General features: G+C 39.9%; 1 protein-coding gene across 2 annotated transcripts in view; it reads left to right on the forward strand.

Moving 5' to 3' along the window:
• Positions 1 to 17,652, forward strand: part of LOC140927598 (uncharacterized) — a 34,972-nt gene that overhangs the window by 509 nt on the left and 16,811 nt on the right. The window contains exons 1-9 of one of the 2 annotated variants that reach the window (XM_073377276.1): positions 2,641 to 2,685; positions 5,085 to 5,340; positions 5,779 to 6,269; positions 9,189 to 9,689; positions 9,988 to 10,309; positions 12,300 to 12,470; positions 13,609 to 13,839; positions 14,829 to 15,298; positions 15,819 to 15,955. In XM_073377276.1, the coding sequence (XP_073233377.1) occupies positions 2,677 to 2,685; positions 5,085 to 5,340; positions 5,779 to 6,269; positions 9,189 to 9,689; positions 9,988 to 10,309; positions 12,300 to 12,470; positions 13,609 to 13,839; positions 14,829 to 15,298; positions 15,819 to 15,955 (2,588 nt within the window). In that variant the 5' untranslated portion in view covers positions 2,641 to 2,676. Of the gene's footprint in view, positions 1 to 2,640; positions 2,686 to 5,084; positions 5,341 to 5,778; positions 6,270 to 9,188; positions 9,690 to 9,987; positions 10,310 to 12,299; positions 12,471 to 13,608; positions 13,840 to 14,828; positions 15,299 to 15,818; positions 15,956 to 17,652 lie in introns of those variants that run through there. The other variant, XM_073377275.1, reaches the window with a different exon arrangement.

The following is a 17,652-nucleotide window of genomic DNA, read 5'->3' on the forward strand; positions in this document are numbered from 1 at the left end:
AGTAACTTGTCCGTAGAGCAAAACAGAAATGACCTCAACAGGATTGGAACTCTTCAAGTATGTTTAATCTTCTCAAGTACTAAAGTCGTTGACAACTCAGGTATTTCAACAGGAAGTAATTCAGTTCTGTTGGCTCGAGGTAATTCTGATCGGTAACTTGAAGAGGTAATTCACTGTGGTATTATTCGTAGAGGTAATTCGACGCTCTTGACGAGAGGTAATTCAAATTGTACAGTGTACAAGCTTGCTTATATGTGGTCTGGATATTCTAATACTGTTCAAATATCATGTTCGGCAAGTTTTTCATGTGAAATTACATTCACAGCAGAATAAACAACTAACATTCTCTTAGTTAAAAACGAGCTCGTGCAAAGGATGGTAAAGCAGCTGAGAACACTTCAATCGCTCTAGATTATTGTGATGAATAATACTAATATCCTGATTCTAGTTTGCGTTTACATAGCCTGCGTGGCAGGTTCGTTGGGGACGGAAACTTCAAGAAAGTAATGTTTAAGCAGCATTCGTTTTCTCATCTAAGGTTAAATACGATCGGAACTTCTTACTGCTCATGAATCTTGGTAAAAGAAATTGTAACACGGTTGAATAGGCATTTATCTGCAGGGGCACCCAACGAGAATATAGTTCAAAACCACTTCAATTGATAGCATTGTTAAACGTGTTTTAGTATTTAAACGGTGGATATGGGCACATTTTTATCCCTTATAAATTTTTCATCTGTTCGGATTTCCTAGCTGAAAGTCTAGTGATCCGAAAATTATAGGGATCAAAACTTACCTGTTTGAAAATTTCAGCCAGAAAAAAGGCTCCCGAAAATTCTAGGTGACCTTTTTAGGGTAAAAATCCGTTGAAAAATGATCAATTTTACCATTTTTTATATGTTCGAAAATCCTAGGAGAGGCAGGCAAGTAAGAAATTTTACAACAAATGTTCCGAAAATTCTAGATCTCAAATCGTCTTCCCAACAGATATTTTTCCGAAAATTGTCGTTGGGACTGCCCCTGTATCTGTACAGAGTTTTCTGCGATCTTAAACTTCAATGTTTTAAAATAATATTCGAAATGCTAAGATGTTAACTCTGATAAAACTGAACTTCCGTTCTAAAAATAACATTGAAATATCGGCTGTGACACTTCTGTCCGAAGATATTAAATTATGGAGCGACAACATGGTAGCTAACAATCCATACTGCATAGACATCCAAGAATGATCCGCAAAAATTTGACCATCTCATCAATTTATTCAATTCAGTTTCTTCTGGTATGCAGAGGAAGGGTCAGACCAAAATTTTCAGATCTTTTGAGAAACAAACTCACAGACAGAGATCGACAAGAAGGAAGACAAGTTACCCATGGAGGCGATTTTATTTAGGAGTGTTCATATGAAGAACAAAAAGCATAGTCTTCAGTAGCCTCCCCGCAGACGTCCTTTGGGGTTCGTTTGTCACGCATTCAGTTGATTCAGAGTTTGGTGGTTGTTTACGATCACTTCAGCAAAACGGCCAAACTACTCTCATTTTGTGCAGCTGATAACCGTGTTCTGTCCCCTGTTTTGAGGATCCACAATAGGTTTGGCGGGATGCGGGATTTGGCTCTTTTTGTGGTGATACTCGGGATTCGAGCTAAAAACAGGAGCGGGAATGAGGAAATTTTGATAACGAGCGGGAGCGGGATTTCCTATTTTTATGGACTTGGGATGAGGGAAACGTAAAAGAAAAGTAGCGTGATACGGGAATTTAGTTTTGACCTGACCACACCGCTTTGACTGATAAAAAGTGTTATTTGTGTGCAGCCCGCCTTTGTGGTCAAGGTATGACAGCTATGAGTGTTAAAGGAAGTGAAGCCTGTCAAATTTATCCATTTTCACCTTGGCTTGTTCTTCGTCTCCTTCCGACATTTCTATTTTCGTCGTTTTCGTCACTATGAAAAATAAATGCAGATACAGTTAATTTGTCTGCTCTTTTCAAGTAGAAGAGTTGATCTTTTTCTAGAAAAGTAGAATTGCGGGAACCTTTCACTGATTCTCGTTGACCGTCTGCACAGTAAACTAGTGAACTGCAAATAGGCTTTTAAAACTCTTATATTACAAGTCTAGAATAACCAGTAGAAAATGTTTTCTAATAAAATTCATTAGCTGCGTATCAGTGTCCAAAACCTGAACCTGACGTAAAGGTAAAGTAGCGTGATACGGGAATTTAGTTTTGACCTGACCACACCGCTTTGACTGATAATAATTGCTATTTGTATGCAGCCCGCCTTTGTGGTCAAGGTATGACAGCTATGAGTGTTAAAGGAAGTGAAGCCTGTCAAATTTATCCATTTTCACCTTTGCTTGTTCTTCGTCTCCTTCCGACATTTCTATTTTCGTCGTCTTCGTCACTGTCCAGAAGCCTCAAATCAAAGAGGATAGAGGTCACATTCATTTTCAAAAAAAGTCCAGCATTTTCTGTCTTGAGAGACTCAAATGAGTACTGTTCGGGCTGCTGGTTTTGTTTTTGGATGCTATGTAACCAAGCAAGGTTTCTTAAGCTAGGGTGGTTCCAAGCTGTTAAACTCAAGAAACAGCCTTTGCCAAATAATGTTTTCAAGGCACTGTACTTTGAGGATTGGCCTTCCTATCCTTAACGCCACAAGGACGCTAAGATCATCTAGTCAAGTTATGTTGCAGGTACCGTTAGACGTCAGGCACCTTCCAAGCCAGCGCGACCCAGCGCTACCGTAGTTTTCAGAGTCTTTTCAGTGCGCTACCACACTCTATCAGGAACTCCTCAGATTTTAGTCATTTCAAGAGTCAGTTGACAAACCACTTTAAAACTAAGGCGAGGGCAAGGCTTCATTCTTAGTGACGTTTATTATGGTATTTTTCCCAGTTTCGAAGTCTTCGTTTTATCATCATTTCACTGATAATGATAATTAATACCCAATTAAGGTTAGTCTTAATATATAACGTTTATTTCTCAATATTCAAGCAAGAAACTCATGACCAAATTAGTGCGGGATCGGGATTCGTACGTAAAAAAGGGTGGGATAGCGAGATTAAGGAGAAAATATAGGCGGGAAGGCGGGATTTGAGAACCCCCATTGTGGATCCTCTGTTTTGTGACTGTGTTCGATCACTTCAGCAAAAACAGCCGAACTATCTCTCATTTTGTACAGCATTGATATACCGTAAAATTCCGAAAATAAGTCCCGGGGCTTATATTTTTCAAAGGCCCTTTTTGAGGGGCTTATTTTTGGAGGGGCTTATCTACGGAGGGAAATTTGCGTTTACAAATCGGTTGGGCTAGCCTTATAGTTGGAAGTAAATTTACCGTTTTTGTGTTGTTTTACGTTGTATTTGAGGGCAACTTTCCAAGTACAAGCCCCCGGGGGGCTTATATTTGGAGGGGCGATTTAACGGAGGGTTTTTTGCGTCACCGGTGTGGGGGGCTTATATTTGGAGGGACTTATACAAGGAGGGGCTTATTTTCGGAATTTTACGGTATGTTGTTATTGGGTGGACATTTTGTCCATCAGGGAGTGACTGAACTAGAATGATTAGGTATCATCACAAAAACAGACGAAAAATCTCGGTTGATTGTGCCCTAATAATTATGTTGTTTTCCTGTTTCAGGCACGAGAACTTGTTTGACCTCCCTGAAAAGTGTCAAGCTTGCACTTACACCTGTCTCTTAGCAATACAGCTTGTGTTGGGCAATAAATAATATACCTCTGCCGCATCGATTCATTCGCATGCTGCGCCAGAGTAAAACATTATCCAGACGTTTAATTAAGCTCAGTTTAAACAGAGCTATGTCACAAAAAAGAACAATTTATTAATGAAATCGGAATGACAAAATGGGAATGGGCCAATGGTCGAACAGAAAGTGTTCTTAAATATACTGAATCTATACGGAAAGAGAAAGGTTTATAATGCCATGATCATACGCGCAGTGCGTATGGATTTTAAATATAAAACGTTTCTTTTTTGAAAATTATACTGAGGTATTAAGAATAAGCATGTATTTTGCGGCAGTAATGTCAAAAGAGACAAAACAGGCAGGGATGAAGACGACAGTGCGAATCAAGGTGGCCCGAACCTATTTATATGCGTGTTGGTCATGTTTTTGAATCGCGTTTTTCAGCAGGGACGATTTAACAGATTTCTATGATTTTTGGCATCCTTGATAATAATTAATGGGACTTTAAGAAAATGTTATTAATTTTCTTGCAGGTATAAAGTTTTTGGAGATATTGGAATATATTTAAAACCGCAGTTTACAAGAAATGTAAATAACTTCGAAATCCCACAACAGATTTTTCCCTATAACTTCAGCAGATAAGCCTGAGAACTTTTGTATCTGCAAGCCAGTTTGAAGTCAATCGTGACCATACAACTCGTTGCACAAAATGCTGGTCAAATTTAACCTTAAAATGCTACGCTAACATATTTGTGAAAGTTGTCGCACAAATAGACTGAGGAAGAGTGCCGACGGACTATCTCCTATCTGAAAGGGTTTTCTTTCCCAAAGCTTTAAATTTAATGAAAGAAACTGAGTAGTCAGAGAGCTACGGCGAAATATTACTGGTATAATATCCAATTAAAACTTGGCAGGTATATGCACATACTGTTGAGTAAAATTGAGGTCGCATCAATACTCGGGAAGTACTAACAGCAAACATTTTGCAGCAAATTATGGCTAGTTAGAGTAAAAGGACATTCAAAACTATTTCTATTACCATATCTCAGAAAAATTGTATGCCATATCCGGGTCGTTAAAGGGTAATTAAACATTTAAGGATGTTGCAGTTCCACTTTCTTTTTTCACTGTAACTCTCAAGGAAAAGCAAGGAATCTGCATTGTTTTTTTTTTCTGAGCCTGCGATTTAAATAGGAATTTGCACAGGTCTAAGGTGTGTGAAAATACACCTCATGTATTAATTTTCTGAAAGTTCAGGTCTTGGTGAAAAAATATATGTAATTTTTATTTCACAAAGTTCTGTAATATTGACGATTTTAATTTTTTTAAAATAGCAGTTCTACTACTGTACCTTAAAATTTTCAATCTGATGACTGCTCTATTTTAGCGGCCTGCCTTAGAGAATTTTGAACCTGAATTTCCCCGGTTGTCGTGTGAACATGCATCCATAAAGCCCACCTATGATGTAGTGGTTGTTGGATCAGGATATGGAGGGTCTATTGCAGCCAGCCGTTGTGCAAGAGCTGGTCAGACCGTGTGTGTTTTGGAGCGAGGGAAGGAGTGGCTACCTGGTGAGTTTCCAGAGTCATTCCTTGCTGCCTCAAAGGAAATTCAAATTCATCCCGGCGGAAAAAACACAAAAGGTATGCTTACAAGTCATGAATATGTTTATTTGTGTCATTGCGGCAGTGGAGTAAACTTTATTAATTAATGGTCCTTCAGAGAAGGAATCTAACAACCAGAGAGCGCCCCGGGCGGAGCTTGCTCGCAGGCTAGCAGTTAACATTTTGTAATGCAAAAAGGTGCTAACTTTACTATTGTCGACTATTCTTGTGATTGATAAAAACGTCTAAATTTACAAAATTTAAGGAATATGTGAAATTGTGTGCTTTTCTTGGCCTTTGTTTGCAACTCTTAGGAATTGGTTGAAACCTTTTAACACAAAGAAACATCCTTACAAAATGAAGTTAAAATACAATTTAATTTTAAAAACTTCCTCTATTTTGGTTTAAATAATTGACAGTTTATATAAAGAATGAAATATATGATCATAACCCTGCAAATATGAATCGACTTTGCAGGGGAACCATCCAGTCTATATGAGTTCTATGTCACTGAGGACTTAAGCGTTGTCCAGGGGTGTGGTCTTGGAGGAGGCTCCCTCATAAATGCCAATGTTGGCCTTGATGCTGATCCTAGAGTGTATGAAGACCAGTTATGGCCATCAGAACTAAAGCAAGACCTTGAAAACCTAATGAAAATTGACCGAAAGCATGTGGTGGATATGCTGAAACCCACCCCTTATCCAGATCATTACCCTAAACTGGACAAAATAAAGCGGATGGAAGATGGCTTTGGTGCATGCGATATTGAGGACATTGACAAGGCCTATTACAAAACTCCTCTCTATGTAACATTTGAGGACACACCATCCAATCATGTTGGAGTTCCACAGCCAAAGTGCACTGGTTGTGGAAACTGCTGCGGTGGTTGTAATGTTGGTGCAAAGAATACTCTGAACATGAACTACTTGCCTGATGCCAAGGTTCACGGGGCAGAGATATTCACGGAGGTACAGTAGGAGCTTATTTGTCACTAGGACGATTATTAGGCCTAGTTCAGGCATTGAACTTCTCATGTACCGAACCTAATCACTTCAATTAAGTACATGAAAAGATCAACAATTGGATCATTTAAATGATAGATAGATATTCTGTTTATTTCACCCACTTGCAGCAATAACTGAATTGTTGGGGAAGGTCATTGTCACATACAATTAACCATTTACATACATTCACTGAAATTTATAAGTTACAAAGTCATTAATTCTTCTGGTATGACCATGTTGACGTCTTGGAAGTTGAACCCTCATACTGTAATGAGACTCAATAGCGGCAGGAGAGGGGATGATGTTCTTGAGGGGTGACATTTGGCGTGCAGTAGCCATAAACCGCTTACAAGCTCCTACCCTCCTGTCACTAAGAGACTCCAGGCCGGCCAAGACCAAGGCTTCTGTATAGTCTACCCGGCCAAATATTATTTTGAGAGCCTTCCGCTGTACAGACTCAATTAACCCGTCCAGACATAAAGGGATCGCAGCCCAAACTGGCGAGGTGTACTCAACAATAGATCTAACAATACTACATTAGACTAACACGAGATCGTTAGTGCCCAGTCCAACTCTCTTGAGGGTCCGCAGCACAAACTATCACTTAGTAGCTTTTTTATGGATACTGTCACAAAGTTCGTTTCAAGAGAGGTCATTAGAGATAATAACCCCCAAGAGTTTATAACTAGATACTCTATCAATGACTATACCATTACGCTAAATCGGTGTTATAACAGTGGGTTGATACTTCAAAAAATTGATAACCATATCTTTACACTTTTTCTCATTAAACCGCATGTTACGCATGGAAGCGTAGGTGTTAATATTTGCGGCGATAAATGGAAGGTAGCTAGGCGAACATCGAGGAATAGATTCAAATACCAAGGTGTCATCAACGTATTTAATCCTATATCTCCAGTCCCTACACAGATTGTTCACTAATATGGCAAACAGCAATGGCGCGAGTTTTGTTCCCTGTGGTATTCCCCCATTCGGTGTAACTGGGTGCGAATAAACCTGACCGATTCGTACTCTTTGTAAACGGTCCGTTAAAAACGAGCCGATCCATCTGATAGTGGCCTCATGCCCGCCCAGCAGCTCCATTTCTTGGATAAGGATATTGTGATCAACTAAATCAAAACCTTTACTGAAATCAGTAAAGAAGGTGCGTGCATAAGTGTCACCTTGGTCAAGGGCCACAAGGATGACTTGGAGGAAGAAAACAAGAGCGTGGGTTGTGGGCTTCCCGGCCAGGGCAAACTGGTGGGTGTCGAGCTTGTCACAGACTTGCTTGAAGAGGGAATCCAGCGTAAGCCCTTCCATGACCTTTGCAATATGGGGCGTGAGAGAAATAGGCCGAAGATCTTGTTCAACTACTTTGGGTGGCGAAGATTTTGGTACAGGGACAACTTCAGATTGCTTAAGAAACACAGGGACGTATCCTTGTACCATCGAGGCATCATAGATATTAGTGATGACTGGTAAAAGTTCAAAAGCAAACTCTTTCCAAACTTTCCCTGGGATGGGATCAGGCCCCCCTGACTTGTTCGATTTAATGCGTCTCAGGGCCTTGTATACCATACGTGTATCAACCAGCAGGTGTTCAGGGACCGGGAAAAATGAACCAAAGGTAATTTGGGGCAACGGCACAAAGTCAGCAGTAAGACCAACCAAAAAGGTGTTAAAGCTGTTAGCCAGCAACTCAGTGGACTCCAACTGATCTCCAAGCATTTTCTGCGCCCAACTTTCGGAACACCGCAGTCCAGTAAGGCCTTTGACTTCTTTCCACCACCGCCTAACGTTGGTTTGTTTAAGTTTAGCGACTTTCCGGTCATAAAAGCACTTTTACAGTTCTCACACTCCTTTTGTACGGCATTTCGTGCCTCCTGATACGCTGGGGAGTCCTTTCCAACATATTCCGACATATTTAGTTTGGTTTGACCCGTTAATTAAGTTCGAGTGGCCCACACGAAGATTTCGACTGTTGAGCGACTTTGTTTCAAACGTCGAACTTTTCATGTGCCGAATCTAATGCATAAATTACTTAAATTTATTTTGAAAGGTGAGCTTTGGAGACCATTGTACATCGTGAAAATGAATGTAGACCGACGTCTAGTCCGATGTTTAGTTGGTTGTCTGAATCAACCATCAAACGTACATCATTTGGGTCGACCCAAATAGGTATTAAGTTCGGTACATGAAAAGTTGCACTAGCTATTGAACTGGTAATTATTTACTTAAACATGAGTTGCTGCAGTCGTAGCACTTGGGCCATAAATCAAACGAAAAAGTGAGGATCTATAATATTAACAGTATATGGTCCACAGAAAAATGCCACTACGATGTTTATAATATGGCTGATTCTTTAAATTAATGAAGCACCTGACAGTGAATTTACAGGCCTTTAAAAGTTAATGATTTTTTTATTTGTTGTAATTAAGAGCAAGCAAATGAAAACAGTACGTATCATTGTAAGAGCTACAGGTAATTTACAAGTTGAAAAGCTACAAATATACCACATTTTGATTGCTTTTTTTGTCAAGATGAACACACAGTTTAAGTAGATTATGATTTAGAAATAGTCCTTACTAAGTGAATTGTCAGGTCCACCATGTGAGGTGCAAGTTGTGGACCAGATATTACCATAATGTACTGCCAGAATTTGCACTGAAATACACTGCACCAGTTGAATTTTACTAAAACAATGATAGGGTTACTCTCAGTTCTACCAGCTTTGAAAGATGTCAGCTTACCTTATCAACCATCTGTCAATAGAAATCTCGATAGTTCATTGGCCTGTTTGTATGGGCTAACGTTAATGTTGCTAAGCCCTTCAGTTGGCGTCACGAAATTTTTATTACGCTGATTGCCACTCTTTTAAAGGTGGAAGTCATGTCAGTAACTAAGGTACCTGGCTCTGCTGAGTGGATGGTAAAATACAAGCGGCTAGTCAGGGGCAGTTTCACTGTTGAAGAAGAAACCATACGAGCTACTCATGTCATCATTGGTGCAGGAGCACTTGGCTCTACCAAACTGTTGCTTCGATCTAGAGAGCAAGGGCTTAATGTATCTAATCAAATAGGAAAGAATTTCTCCACAAATGGCGATGTCTTGGGTTTCAGCTTCAATGGCGCAAAGAAGGCCAACTCTGTTGGGCTAACAACTCAACACATGGCAAGAAAGAAGAAACCTCCAGGCCCTTGTATAACCTCTGTTATGGATTTCAGAAAAACTAATGGAAACTACAAGAAGGGCTTTGTAGTTGAAGATGGAACGCCTCCATCGGTGATTTCTGGTATGTACTCTGTTGGTTTGTCAGTTGCAGCCAAACTGATCGGAATTGAGAAATACTCCTCTGCTGAATCACTGGAAAGGGCATGGCAGGTAAGAATGTGACAAAAAATAAAGAAATGTTTTGAGAGCTCGATGATGGAGGGCTAGCACTCCAATTCTGCTCTTTGAATCTCTTTATGGTGGCTTTAAATTTATTTTTATTGTCAACCCAGTTAATAACAATTATTAAATTATTTTGTGGAGGCCTTAGCACTGAAATGTGTGTCTAGTTTTTGCGTTTGTGAAATTTTAAGCTCAACAAGTTGGATAATTTTCAGTTCCTTAAATAATATTGAGGATTTTAAAACATGTTATAGAAATTGATAGAAACAATTTTTAACATTTTTAGAAACTAAAGGGCAAAGGAATCAAGAAAAGCCTTTCTTTCTTGTGCATGAGCCATGATGATGCAAGTGGTATCATCACCTACAATAACACTAACGACAGTGTTGACATCACCTGGAAGAGAGTTGGTTATGAGGAAAACTTTGTGGCTTGCAATCAGGCAATGGAAAAAGTCACTGCAGGTCTTAGAGGGACATTTGTGCAAAACCCCATGTGGACTCCTGCTCTTGGAAAAAGTGTCATCTCAGCACATCCTCTTGGTGGGTGCCCTATGGGAGAATCTGGACAAACTGCTGTGGTAAACCATGCTGGGCAAGTCTTTGATGGTAATTAAGCAAAGTATAAAATTTAAACACGTAACAAATGGTAAACTGCTCTGCGTGCACTATTTAACAATTAGTCGCTAAAGGCGACGTGAATATCGGCGAATAGTCACCGAGACGAAGTCGAGGTTACTATTCGCCGATGATCATGTCGCCTGAGGGGACTAATTGGCTTAGTATAATTACAATGATGATTATTCGAGAAAATAAAATAAAAAAGAGATATAGTTTTGAAAGATTTTGGGGCTTTAAGATGTCTGTCGAGGGCGGCTCTGACGGACAACAAGCTGGTTTCTTATAATAGCTGCCGTCGGTTTTCCTCACGGAAAGTAAAATTTTGACTGACGTTTATTTAATTCATCGACTTCCATGTTTTCTATTTCATTTGTGAACTCTTGCTGCTGTTGAAACCATTCTGTAGAACAAATATTCGCAGAAGTTACTAAACGTTGCCGACACTTTGAAGCAGAAAATGCAAACAAACATACCAGTTTTCAGTAAATTGTGTTACTTGCAAAAGAGAAATTTTATCAAGCTACCTTTGAATAGCTTGACTCTAAATTTTGTGGCATCTTTTTTTTTTTTTAGGAACAGCATTTTGTTTAAATTGATCAATTTCCGACTCGGAAACATCAACAAACTGGCTGCCATTTTGAAAACTGCTAGTGGGATGAAGCGAAGCTCCTAGCCAATCATAGCGCTCAATTTTCGATAATCATCAATGTAGTAATACTAATGAGTTATAGTTGGACGCGGGAGGTTGCTGAGCACGAAAGAAGCGTAAGATCGCCTCGTGCGACTCTAGGTTCTTGAGCGCAATAGTAAAACCAATCCTCCCAAGTGCAACCATATATAACTCAACAGTACACGCTGAGCCATTTACCATTTGTTTTTTGACATATTCAGAAGAGAAGAACAGTCTGTGTAAATATTCTTTCAGTATTAAGACATTCAAAAATCTTTGCAAACCATGAGGTTAAGAAAAATGTCGCATAGAAAGTGACCCGTACGGCTTTGACGTTGTGCTAACTTTACAAAGATGAGGGTCTCCTTTCTGTCTACTAACATTACTGTCTTTATTTTGCAAGAGGATTGACTTGTTGTAAATTGATAAACAATGATGTCCATTTTTGTTGCATGGTTTCAAATCACAAAATTTGGCACGTTTCTCTGGTGCTGGCAAAGCTGGAGATTTTGCAGCTTGATTTACACATTAGACCAAGGGCAACCCGTCCGAACCGAGCAGCGCTCATGCAGCGCTTCGTGACTTCACTTTTTTGGTTGCACAGTGCTTACGCGTCCGTTCTGCAGCGTTCACGCATCCATCGAGCATCGGAAGCCGAAAATTGTGAGCTGAAAGATGGTTACAGTCTTCAAATATGCTAAAACAATGTTAAAGCAGCGCTAAACTTTGCTGCTTAAATGCTGCCGCTTTATCTCTCGCTAGCACACCAACTGCAAAACTATTCTGTACCGCAAAAGCCGTGCAGGAAGGTTGCAGATTACGTACAATATACTTTTGGCGCTTATGTTAATAGTATGTTTAATTGACCGTATTCCAGAATAACAATAAAAGGGATAAACTCTTAAAATCACTCGATCATTTTGGCATTTATTGCTTTGTAATAGCTAGAATCTGCTTGAAATAAAAATATTCCCATGTATGTAGCAATTAAGTAGCCCAAAAATCATGGTGCAGGAAATTTGCAACAAAACTTTCGTGTATTCGTATTCTGGAATACGATCAATCAAATGCATGTTAAGTTTAAAGTAATGTCTCTGAATGTTCTTAAATTCAAAAATTTAAATTTAAAATCATTATACCAATTTTTATTCATGAGGTCGACCCGGCTGAATTATATTAGCTTTAAGGGCTTCTGAGCGAATGAGACCACATTACACATACAGACAGAAGTCAGGCCATTTGCCGGATGCTGGAACACTCATTAAGGAAATAATAATGGTATGGTAACGGTAACTTATATCATTTTAGGTGATTCTGGTAGTGTGCTTGAAGGACTCTATGTTGTAGATGGTGCCATTCTTCCAATAGCTGTTGGTGTCAACCCAACTCTTACCATTTCGTGCCTGGCAGAACGCTGTCTACGCCTTCTTGCTAAAAGAGAGGGTTGGCACATAGATTATGACACATTCAAGCCCCTCGGTGAGTTGTAGTTACCGTACTTGTAAATATTTATTTATAGTAGAGAACCATGGGTAATGAAATTTGGTTATCTTTTCATCCAAGAAATTTGGCTTTGACAAAATCGTCCGTACATACGTCCCCCTGTCATGTTAGCGGATGTGAAATCTCGCACTGCATTGTAACTATGAAGTCCAGAGTAAATATTGGACATCCATGTTATGGTCAATTGACAGCTGTCAAAATAGGGTATCTGCTGACCAATGTCACATGACTATCACGGGCTCAGGTGTACAACCTCTTGAGGTGACCAGATATTGTTCTCAATGGATCGCAGGCTCAGGTCCATTTTTCAGATAGAATTCAGTTTGCTTCTTGTTTATGACAAAAGTTTAATTTCTTCAGAAAGACATTTCTTTAAAGATCCCACGACAACTTTGCTTTTGGCCTTGGCTAAATCTATATATTATTACTGACTCTGGGACTGGCCGCTCAACATGCTTGTTTTAAATAAGCATGTGGCATGCACTTCCTTGCTCCTTTACTCTCATGCTTTGCTGTCAACTGGTTTCTGTTAAGTACTTGACTAAAAACCTCTGAGATGGCCCATAACAAGAGAAATCAATTTTCAAAAACTTTTGCTGTTTATCAGCCTTTTTTCCCCATACACCAGAGGTGTCCACACTTAAATAGGAGTTTCAAATCACAAGTTTCAAAAGTCCATACTCAATTCTGGACCAATCTTATCCACCTTATTTCAGACCACAAAGTTCAAAATTTATACCCAATTCAAGTCAGAAGGGTTAAAAGATCATACCCTACGGTGCTGCACAGACCTAGGGTAAAAGAAGGGAGTTCCCAAACTTCCGTGGCCTGCAGAGCAGGCGTTTTTTTAACGTAAGCTCAGAGGTACGTCGATCAAGGCCGCCATAGTATCACAAGAGTATCATCGTTTGCACTGCAAAATACCCCTGCTTTTCAGGTTAAAATTCCCCCCAACCTTCCTCTTTCCCACCATGGACCATCACCTTCAGAATTCCACCGTAATGACTAAAAACCACTTAAATCAGTGAAGAAGTACACTAGCCATAGTCATTCGGTGGGTGGCAAACACTCTGTGAATGTCTCAGGACTCTATGTTAATATTATTTGTTTGCAGATCAGACTAGCTTTGTCAAACCAAAGCCCGGAATTCGCTTCACAGAAAAGATGGTGGGGACATATGAATCATCGAACAACAAAGGCAAACAAATGCATTGTGAATTTACACTTACCATCGAGTCGGATGATGTGGAAAGGATGCTGGACTGCGATCCATCTCACTCTGCTAAAATAAGTGGAACAGTGTCATGTCTGGCATTATCCTTATCTCCACTGACGGTTTCTGATGGTATGTGCACTGCTTTTGTTGTTGTTGTTGTTGTTGTTGTTTTTTAAATTTGTATAAGTACATTACCAAGAGAGATTTAGGGTAACACCAAGAATAATACCTTGAAAGGTCTGTCAAATCACTCCTTCGATTTCAACAGGATTGATTTAACTTAAAGGGATCTAAATAAACGAATATTGCATTTAAGCGTTTATTAATAAGAGCTTTTTGTCTCAAATGTAGCGCTTAAGCGGGAGCGGCGCTTATTCCAGTAAATACGGTCTGCTCCCTTTCGAGACTCGATCCACAAGGGGTATTTTCCGAGAAGAGGTACCAAGAAATTTACTTTTTGCAGGAGAATTTATTGTATGCAATATCTAAGTAACGATATGTGTAGTTCCATTTGTCACTTAACGTTCTTTGTATTCTTCGAGGAGCGTTGTACATACAGTGAACACAGAGAGTAGACCATGAGTCCAGCGGTCGCCTACAGGAGCTTGAAAACAATACAAGATTATAAAACCGTCACGTTAGAAGTGATAGCGGTCGCTTACGAGAGGTGTTCATTTACGAGACTGGTACCAACTATAAGGCTTTGATTGAAAAGGATTTGGTGTTTTGGATTGGTGTTCGCTTACGAGAGGTGGTCACACATGGAGATTCCACTGTTTTTGTTTGTGCTAATAATAATTTTTTGGATTACAATATCTTTTTATTATGTAAGCCTTTGCTACGGAAGCATTTTAAATAATATTATTATAAGTCAAGAAACTGTTTAAAGAACCCCTGTATGGAATTGGATGAAGAGAGTGTCTCTTTGAGAGAGTTATTACTAATCCAGCATCATGTCACAAGTGTGGAACAAACTGGAAAACAATTTTCAAGTCCGTGACAGGATTGGAACCTATGACCTGTGAAACACTGGGCAGGCGTTCTATCTGATCGTCAAGCCACGGGGAGACTCATGAAAAACAAGGCGATTAACTGGTGTGTCTCTTTGTTTTTGGTAGGCCATTTTCAACTGTTCAGTACCAGTAAAGAGAACGTCGACACTAAGAACATGGTGTATAAAATGACTCTTAATGGAGATGGGGGCAGGCTGTTTTCCTTTGAAGGTGTCAAGTATGTCCACAAGGACCATTTTGGTGAAACTGGATTGAAAGATACCACAACACTGTTCGTCAAAATCTTCCGCCTTGGTAAGGAAGAGCCCTTGGGCAACGCAACACTCTACATAACTGGTGCCAACTTTGCTAAGCAACTTGAGACAATGGAGATCATTAATACCCACAGCACACGTGAGAAGCTGTATTGGATGGCAAGTTTTGGTGCGTTCTTTGCCAAAACCCTCTGGAATGTGTACGGTCCAGTCTCCTCATTTGATAAGTACTTCATCCCTGATGCTCCACCCAGGAAGAAAAGACCTCTGAGGCTGCGTGGATGCCTTCCTGAAGTCTTCAACTGCACCACTGACGACAAGGTGAAAATCCAAATTCTCCTTATCTGTTTTTGTAGGTTTTTAGGGTTTGTCACTGAAATTTCCAAAAAATGTAATTCCACGACCGTTAGTTAGGAAAACTACTTAATTCTGCGCGCGGACGAAATGAGTCAGGGCCATGAAATAAATTAAGGTCTCTTGTCAGGGTAGGAAAATGAGCAATGGGTCAGGATTTGAAGGCCCCGGAGGTACACCTCTACCCCAATTTTCCTTGCTCCCCCCCGCCACGGGAAGAAGCTAGACTATACACCCAGGTTCTACGTCTCCTAAACTGTTCGAAATGTAATGTGGGTGTTTTTGTTGACAATCCCTTTTAATTGATTGGAAAGCTTAAAGGAGACAAGGCAAAATAGTCACCACCCAGGAAGGCTTTCATCTGAACAGAGACAAATCACAGTCAGCATATGTTCTTGTTTTTCCTTTTTAAGATCCTGCCTAGTGGTTGTTTACCCTTAAGTCTTCTGTTCCTTTATTCAACTACATAAAATGGTTATGTTTTCAGTTTGAAATAGCTTTGACTCGCTACAACGGTGGCTCTAAAGGTCCAGTTGTAATGTTTCACGGAGCCGGAGTAAGTAGTGGAATGTTTAGCCTTGACACAATTGACACCAACCTTGTGGAATATCTGGTGCAACACAGGTACGATATTACATTTGCCACTGTATCCTGTAGTAACCCATTAGAGACCTTTAGGTTCTAAGACGAGGACGACTACGAGGTCGAGATTTTCTCAGTACTTAGTAGTGCGCGTTCGTGAACCAACAGACAGGGGGTGGGGCGAGGGGGGCTGAGAATATCGTAGGGGCGAGAACAAGTTTTCAAATGTTAGAAGTTATTTAATTTCGCTCTCAGAAGGGGGCTCAATCTCCTTCAATAATAATAACCCTGCTAACTTTTCGTATGACCAGAAATGCATGCAACAACGAAAATGACAAATCTGGCGAAACTTCGTCAAAGATTTGGCGAAAATTCAAGGATGTCCGAAGGTGCCCCTTGAAAAGTGACGAGTGACGAAAAAGGCAAAATGGGAAAAATGATAAATTTGGCGAAAACTGAAAGGTGATGTCTAAAGCGGCCTCTTGAAAGGTGGTGATTTTGACGAAAAATGGCAAATTTGGCGAAAATGACGAATTCGCTATTTTGGTCACATCGCCGTGTTTACCATTTTCGTCAAAATCGCCACTATTGAAGGGGCCCCTTTGAACATCTCATAAGAAGTTCAGTCACATCTTTGGCGAATTTCGCCAAATTCGCCACCTTCCAAGGGGCCTCTTTGCTATCTTATTTGGCACGTAGTTGAGGGGTTGACGAATTTTTGCCATATTCGCCATTTTCGCCAAATACGGCACATTCGTCAAAATCGTTACTTTCCATAGGTCCCTTTGACTTGTCATTTTAATTTATTGTTTAGACTTTGGCAGTTGTTCGCCAAATTTGCCATTTTCGCCAAAACAGCCCCTCTTAAAGGTCATTTTAATTTTTGCAAACCCTCTGGCGAATTTTTTTTTGCCAGATTCTGTTTTCACCATTGCTAACAGGTTTCCACTATTTTCGTCACATTCGCCACTCTCCAAGGGGCCTTTTTGACATCCAATTTGAATATTTACCAAACCCTTGGCAAAGTTTTGCCACATTCGCCATTTTCACCAGATTTGCCATTTATGTCAAGCAGTTTTTCCATTTTTCTATACAATTAAGGCGCACCTCTTGTAATCTCATTTAAATTTTAGCCTGCCCTCAGGCTATTTCTCACCAGATTCACCATTTTCGTCATTGCGTGCATCTCTGAACATAAGTGAACTTTTTTGGCTAAGAAAATTTACAGTGAAACCGTATAAGCGGAGAGTAGCCGAAGTCACCAATTTTTTCCCCTTGTTAAGCGGCCACCTCTCTTCAGCGGACGCAGGCCTCTAAAAAGTGGATGAAAGGGTCATTTCTGTTGTTACAAACCTGCATAAAGCGGACACTTGTCATTAGACTCCACTATCCAACATGCCAGACACCTGGTATTCAAACTGGATTTCCACCCACAAATTTGCTGACTAGTTGACTAAGGATGTATTAATTTTCGATAACATTGCAAGTCGAATACTCAAGAAGAAAAGAAACCAGAAATACAGACGCGTACACAAACTATTGTAGTTCTTAAAACAGCTAGTATCCTGTAAATTCTTCGTCGGTCAGATACCCTTTTAACATTACAAGATAAAATCAGTTACCTTGCGATGCGTACTTGAGGCCTTCATTTACCCGTTTCCCATCAGTTTTACAGTACTGTTTATCTCATTTCGTTTTGCTTGTACATATATAGAGTTTGTTTTACTCATTTGTTCTCT

Source organism: Porites lutea, chromosome 2, assembly GCF_958299795.1.
Source record: "Porites lutea chromosome 2, jaPorLute2.1, whole genome shotgun sequence".
Taxonomy (NCBI): Eukaryota; Metazoa; Cnidaria; class Anthozoa; order Scleractinia; family Poritidae; genus Porites; species Porites lutea.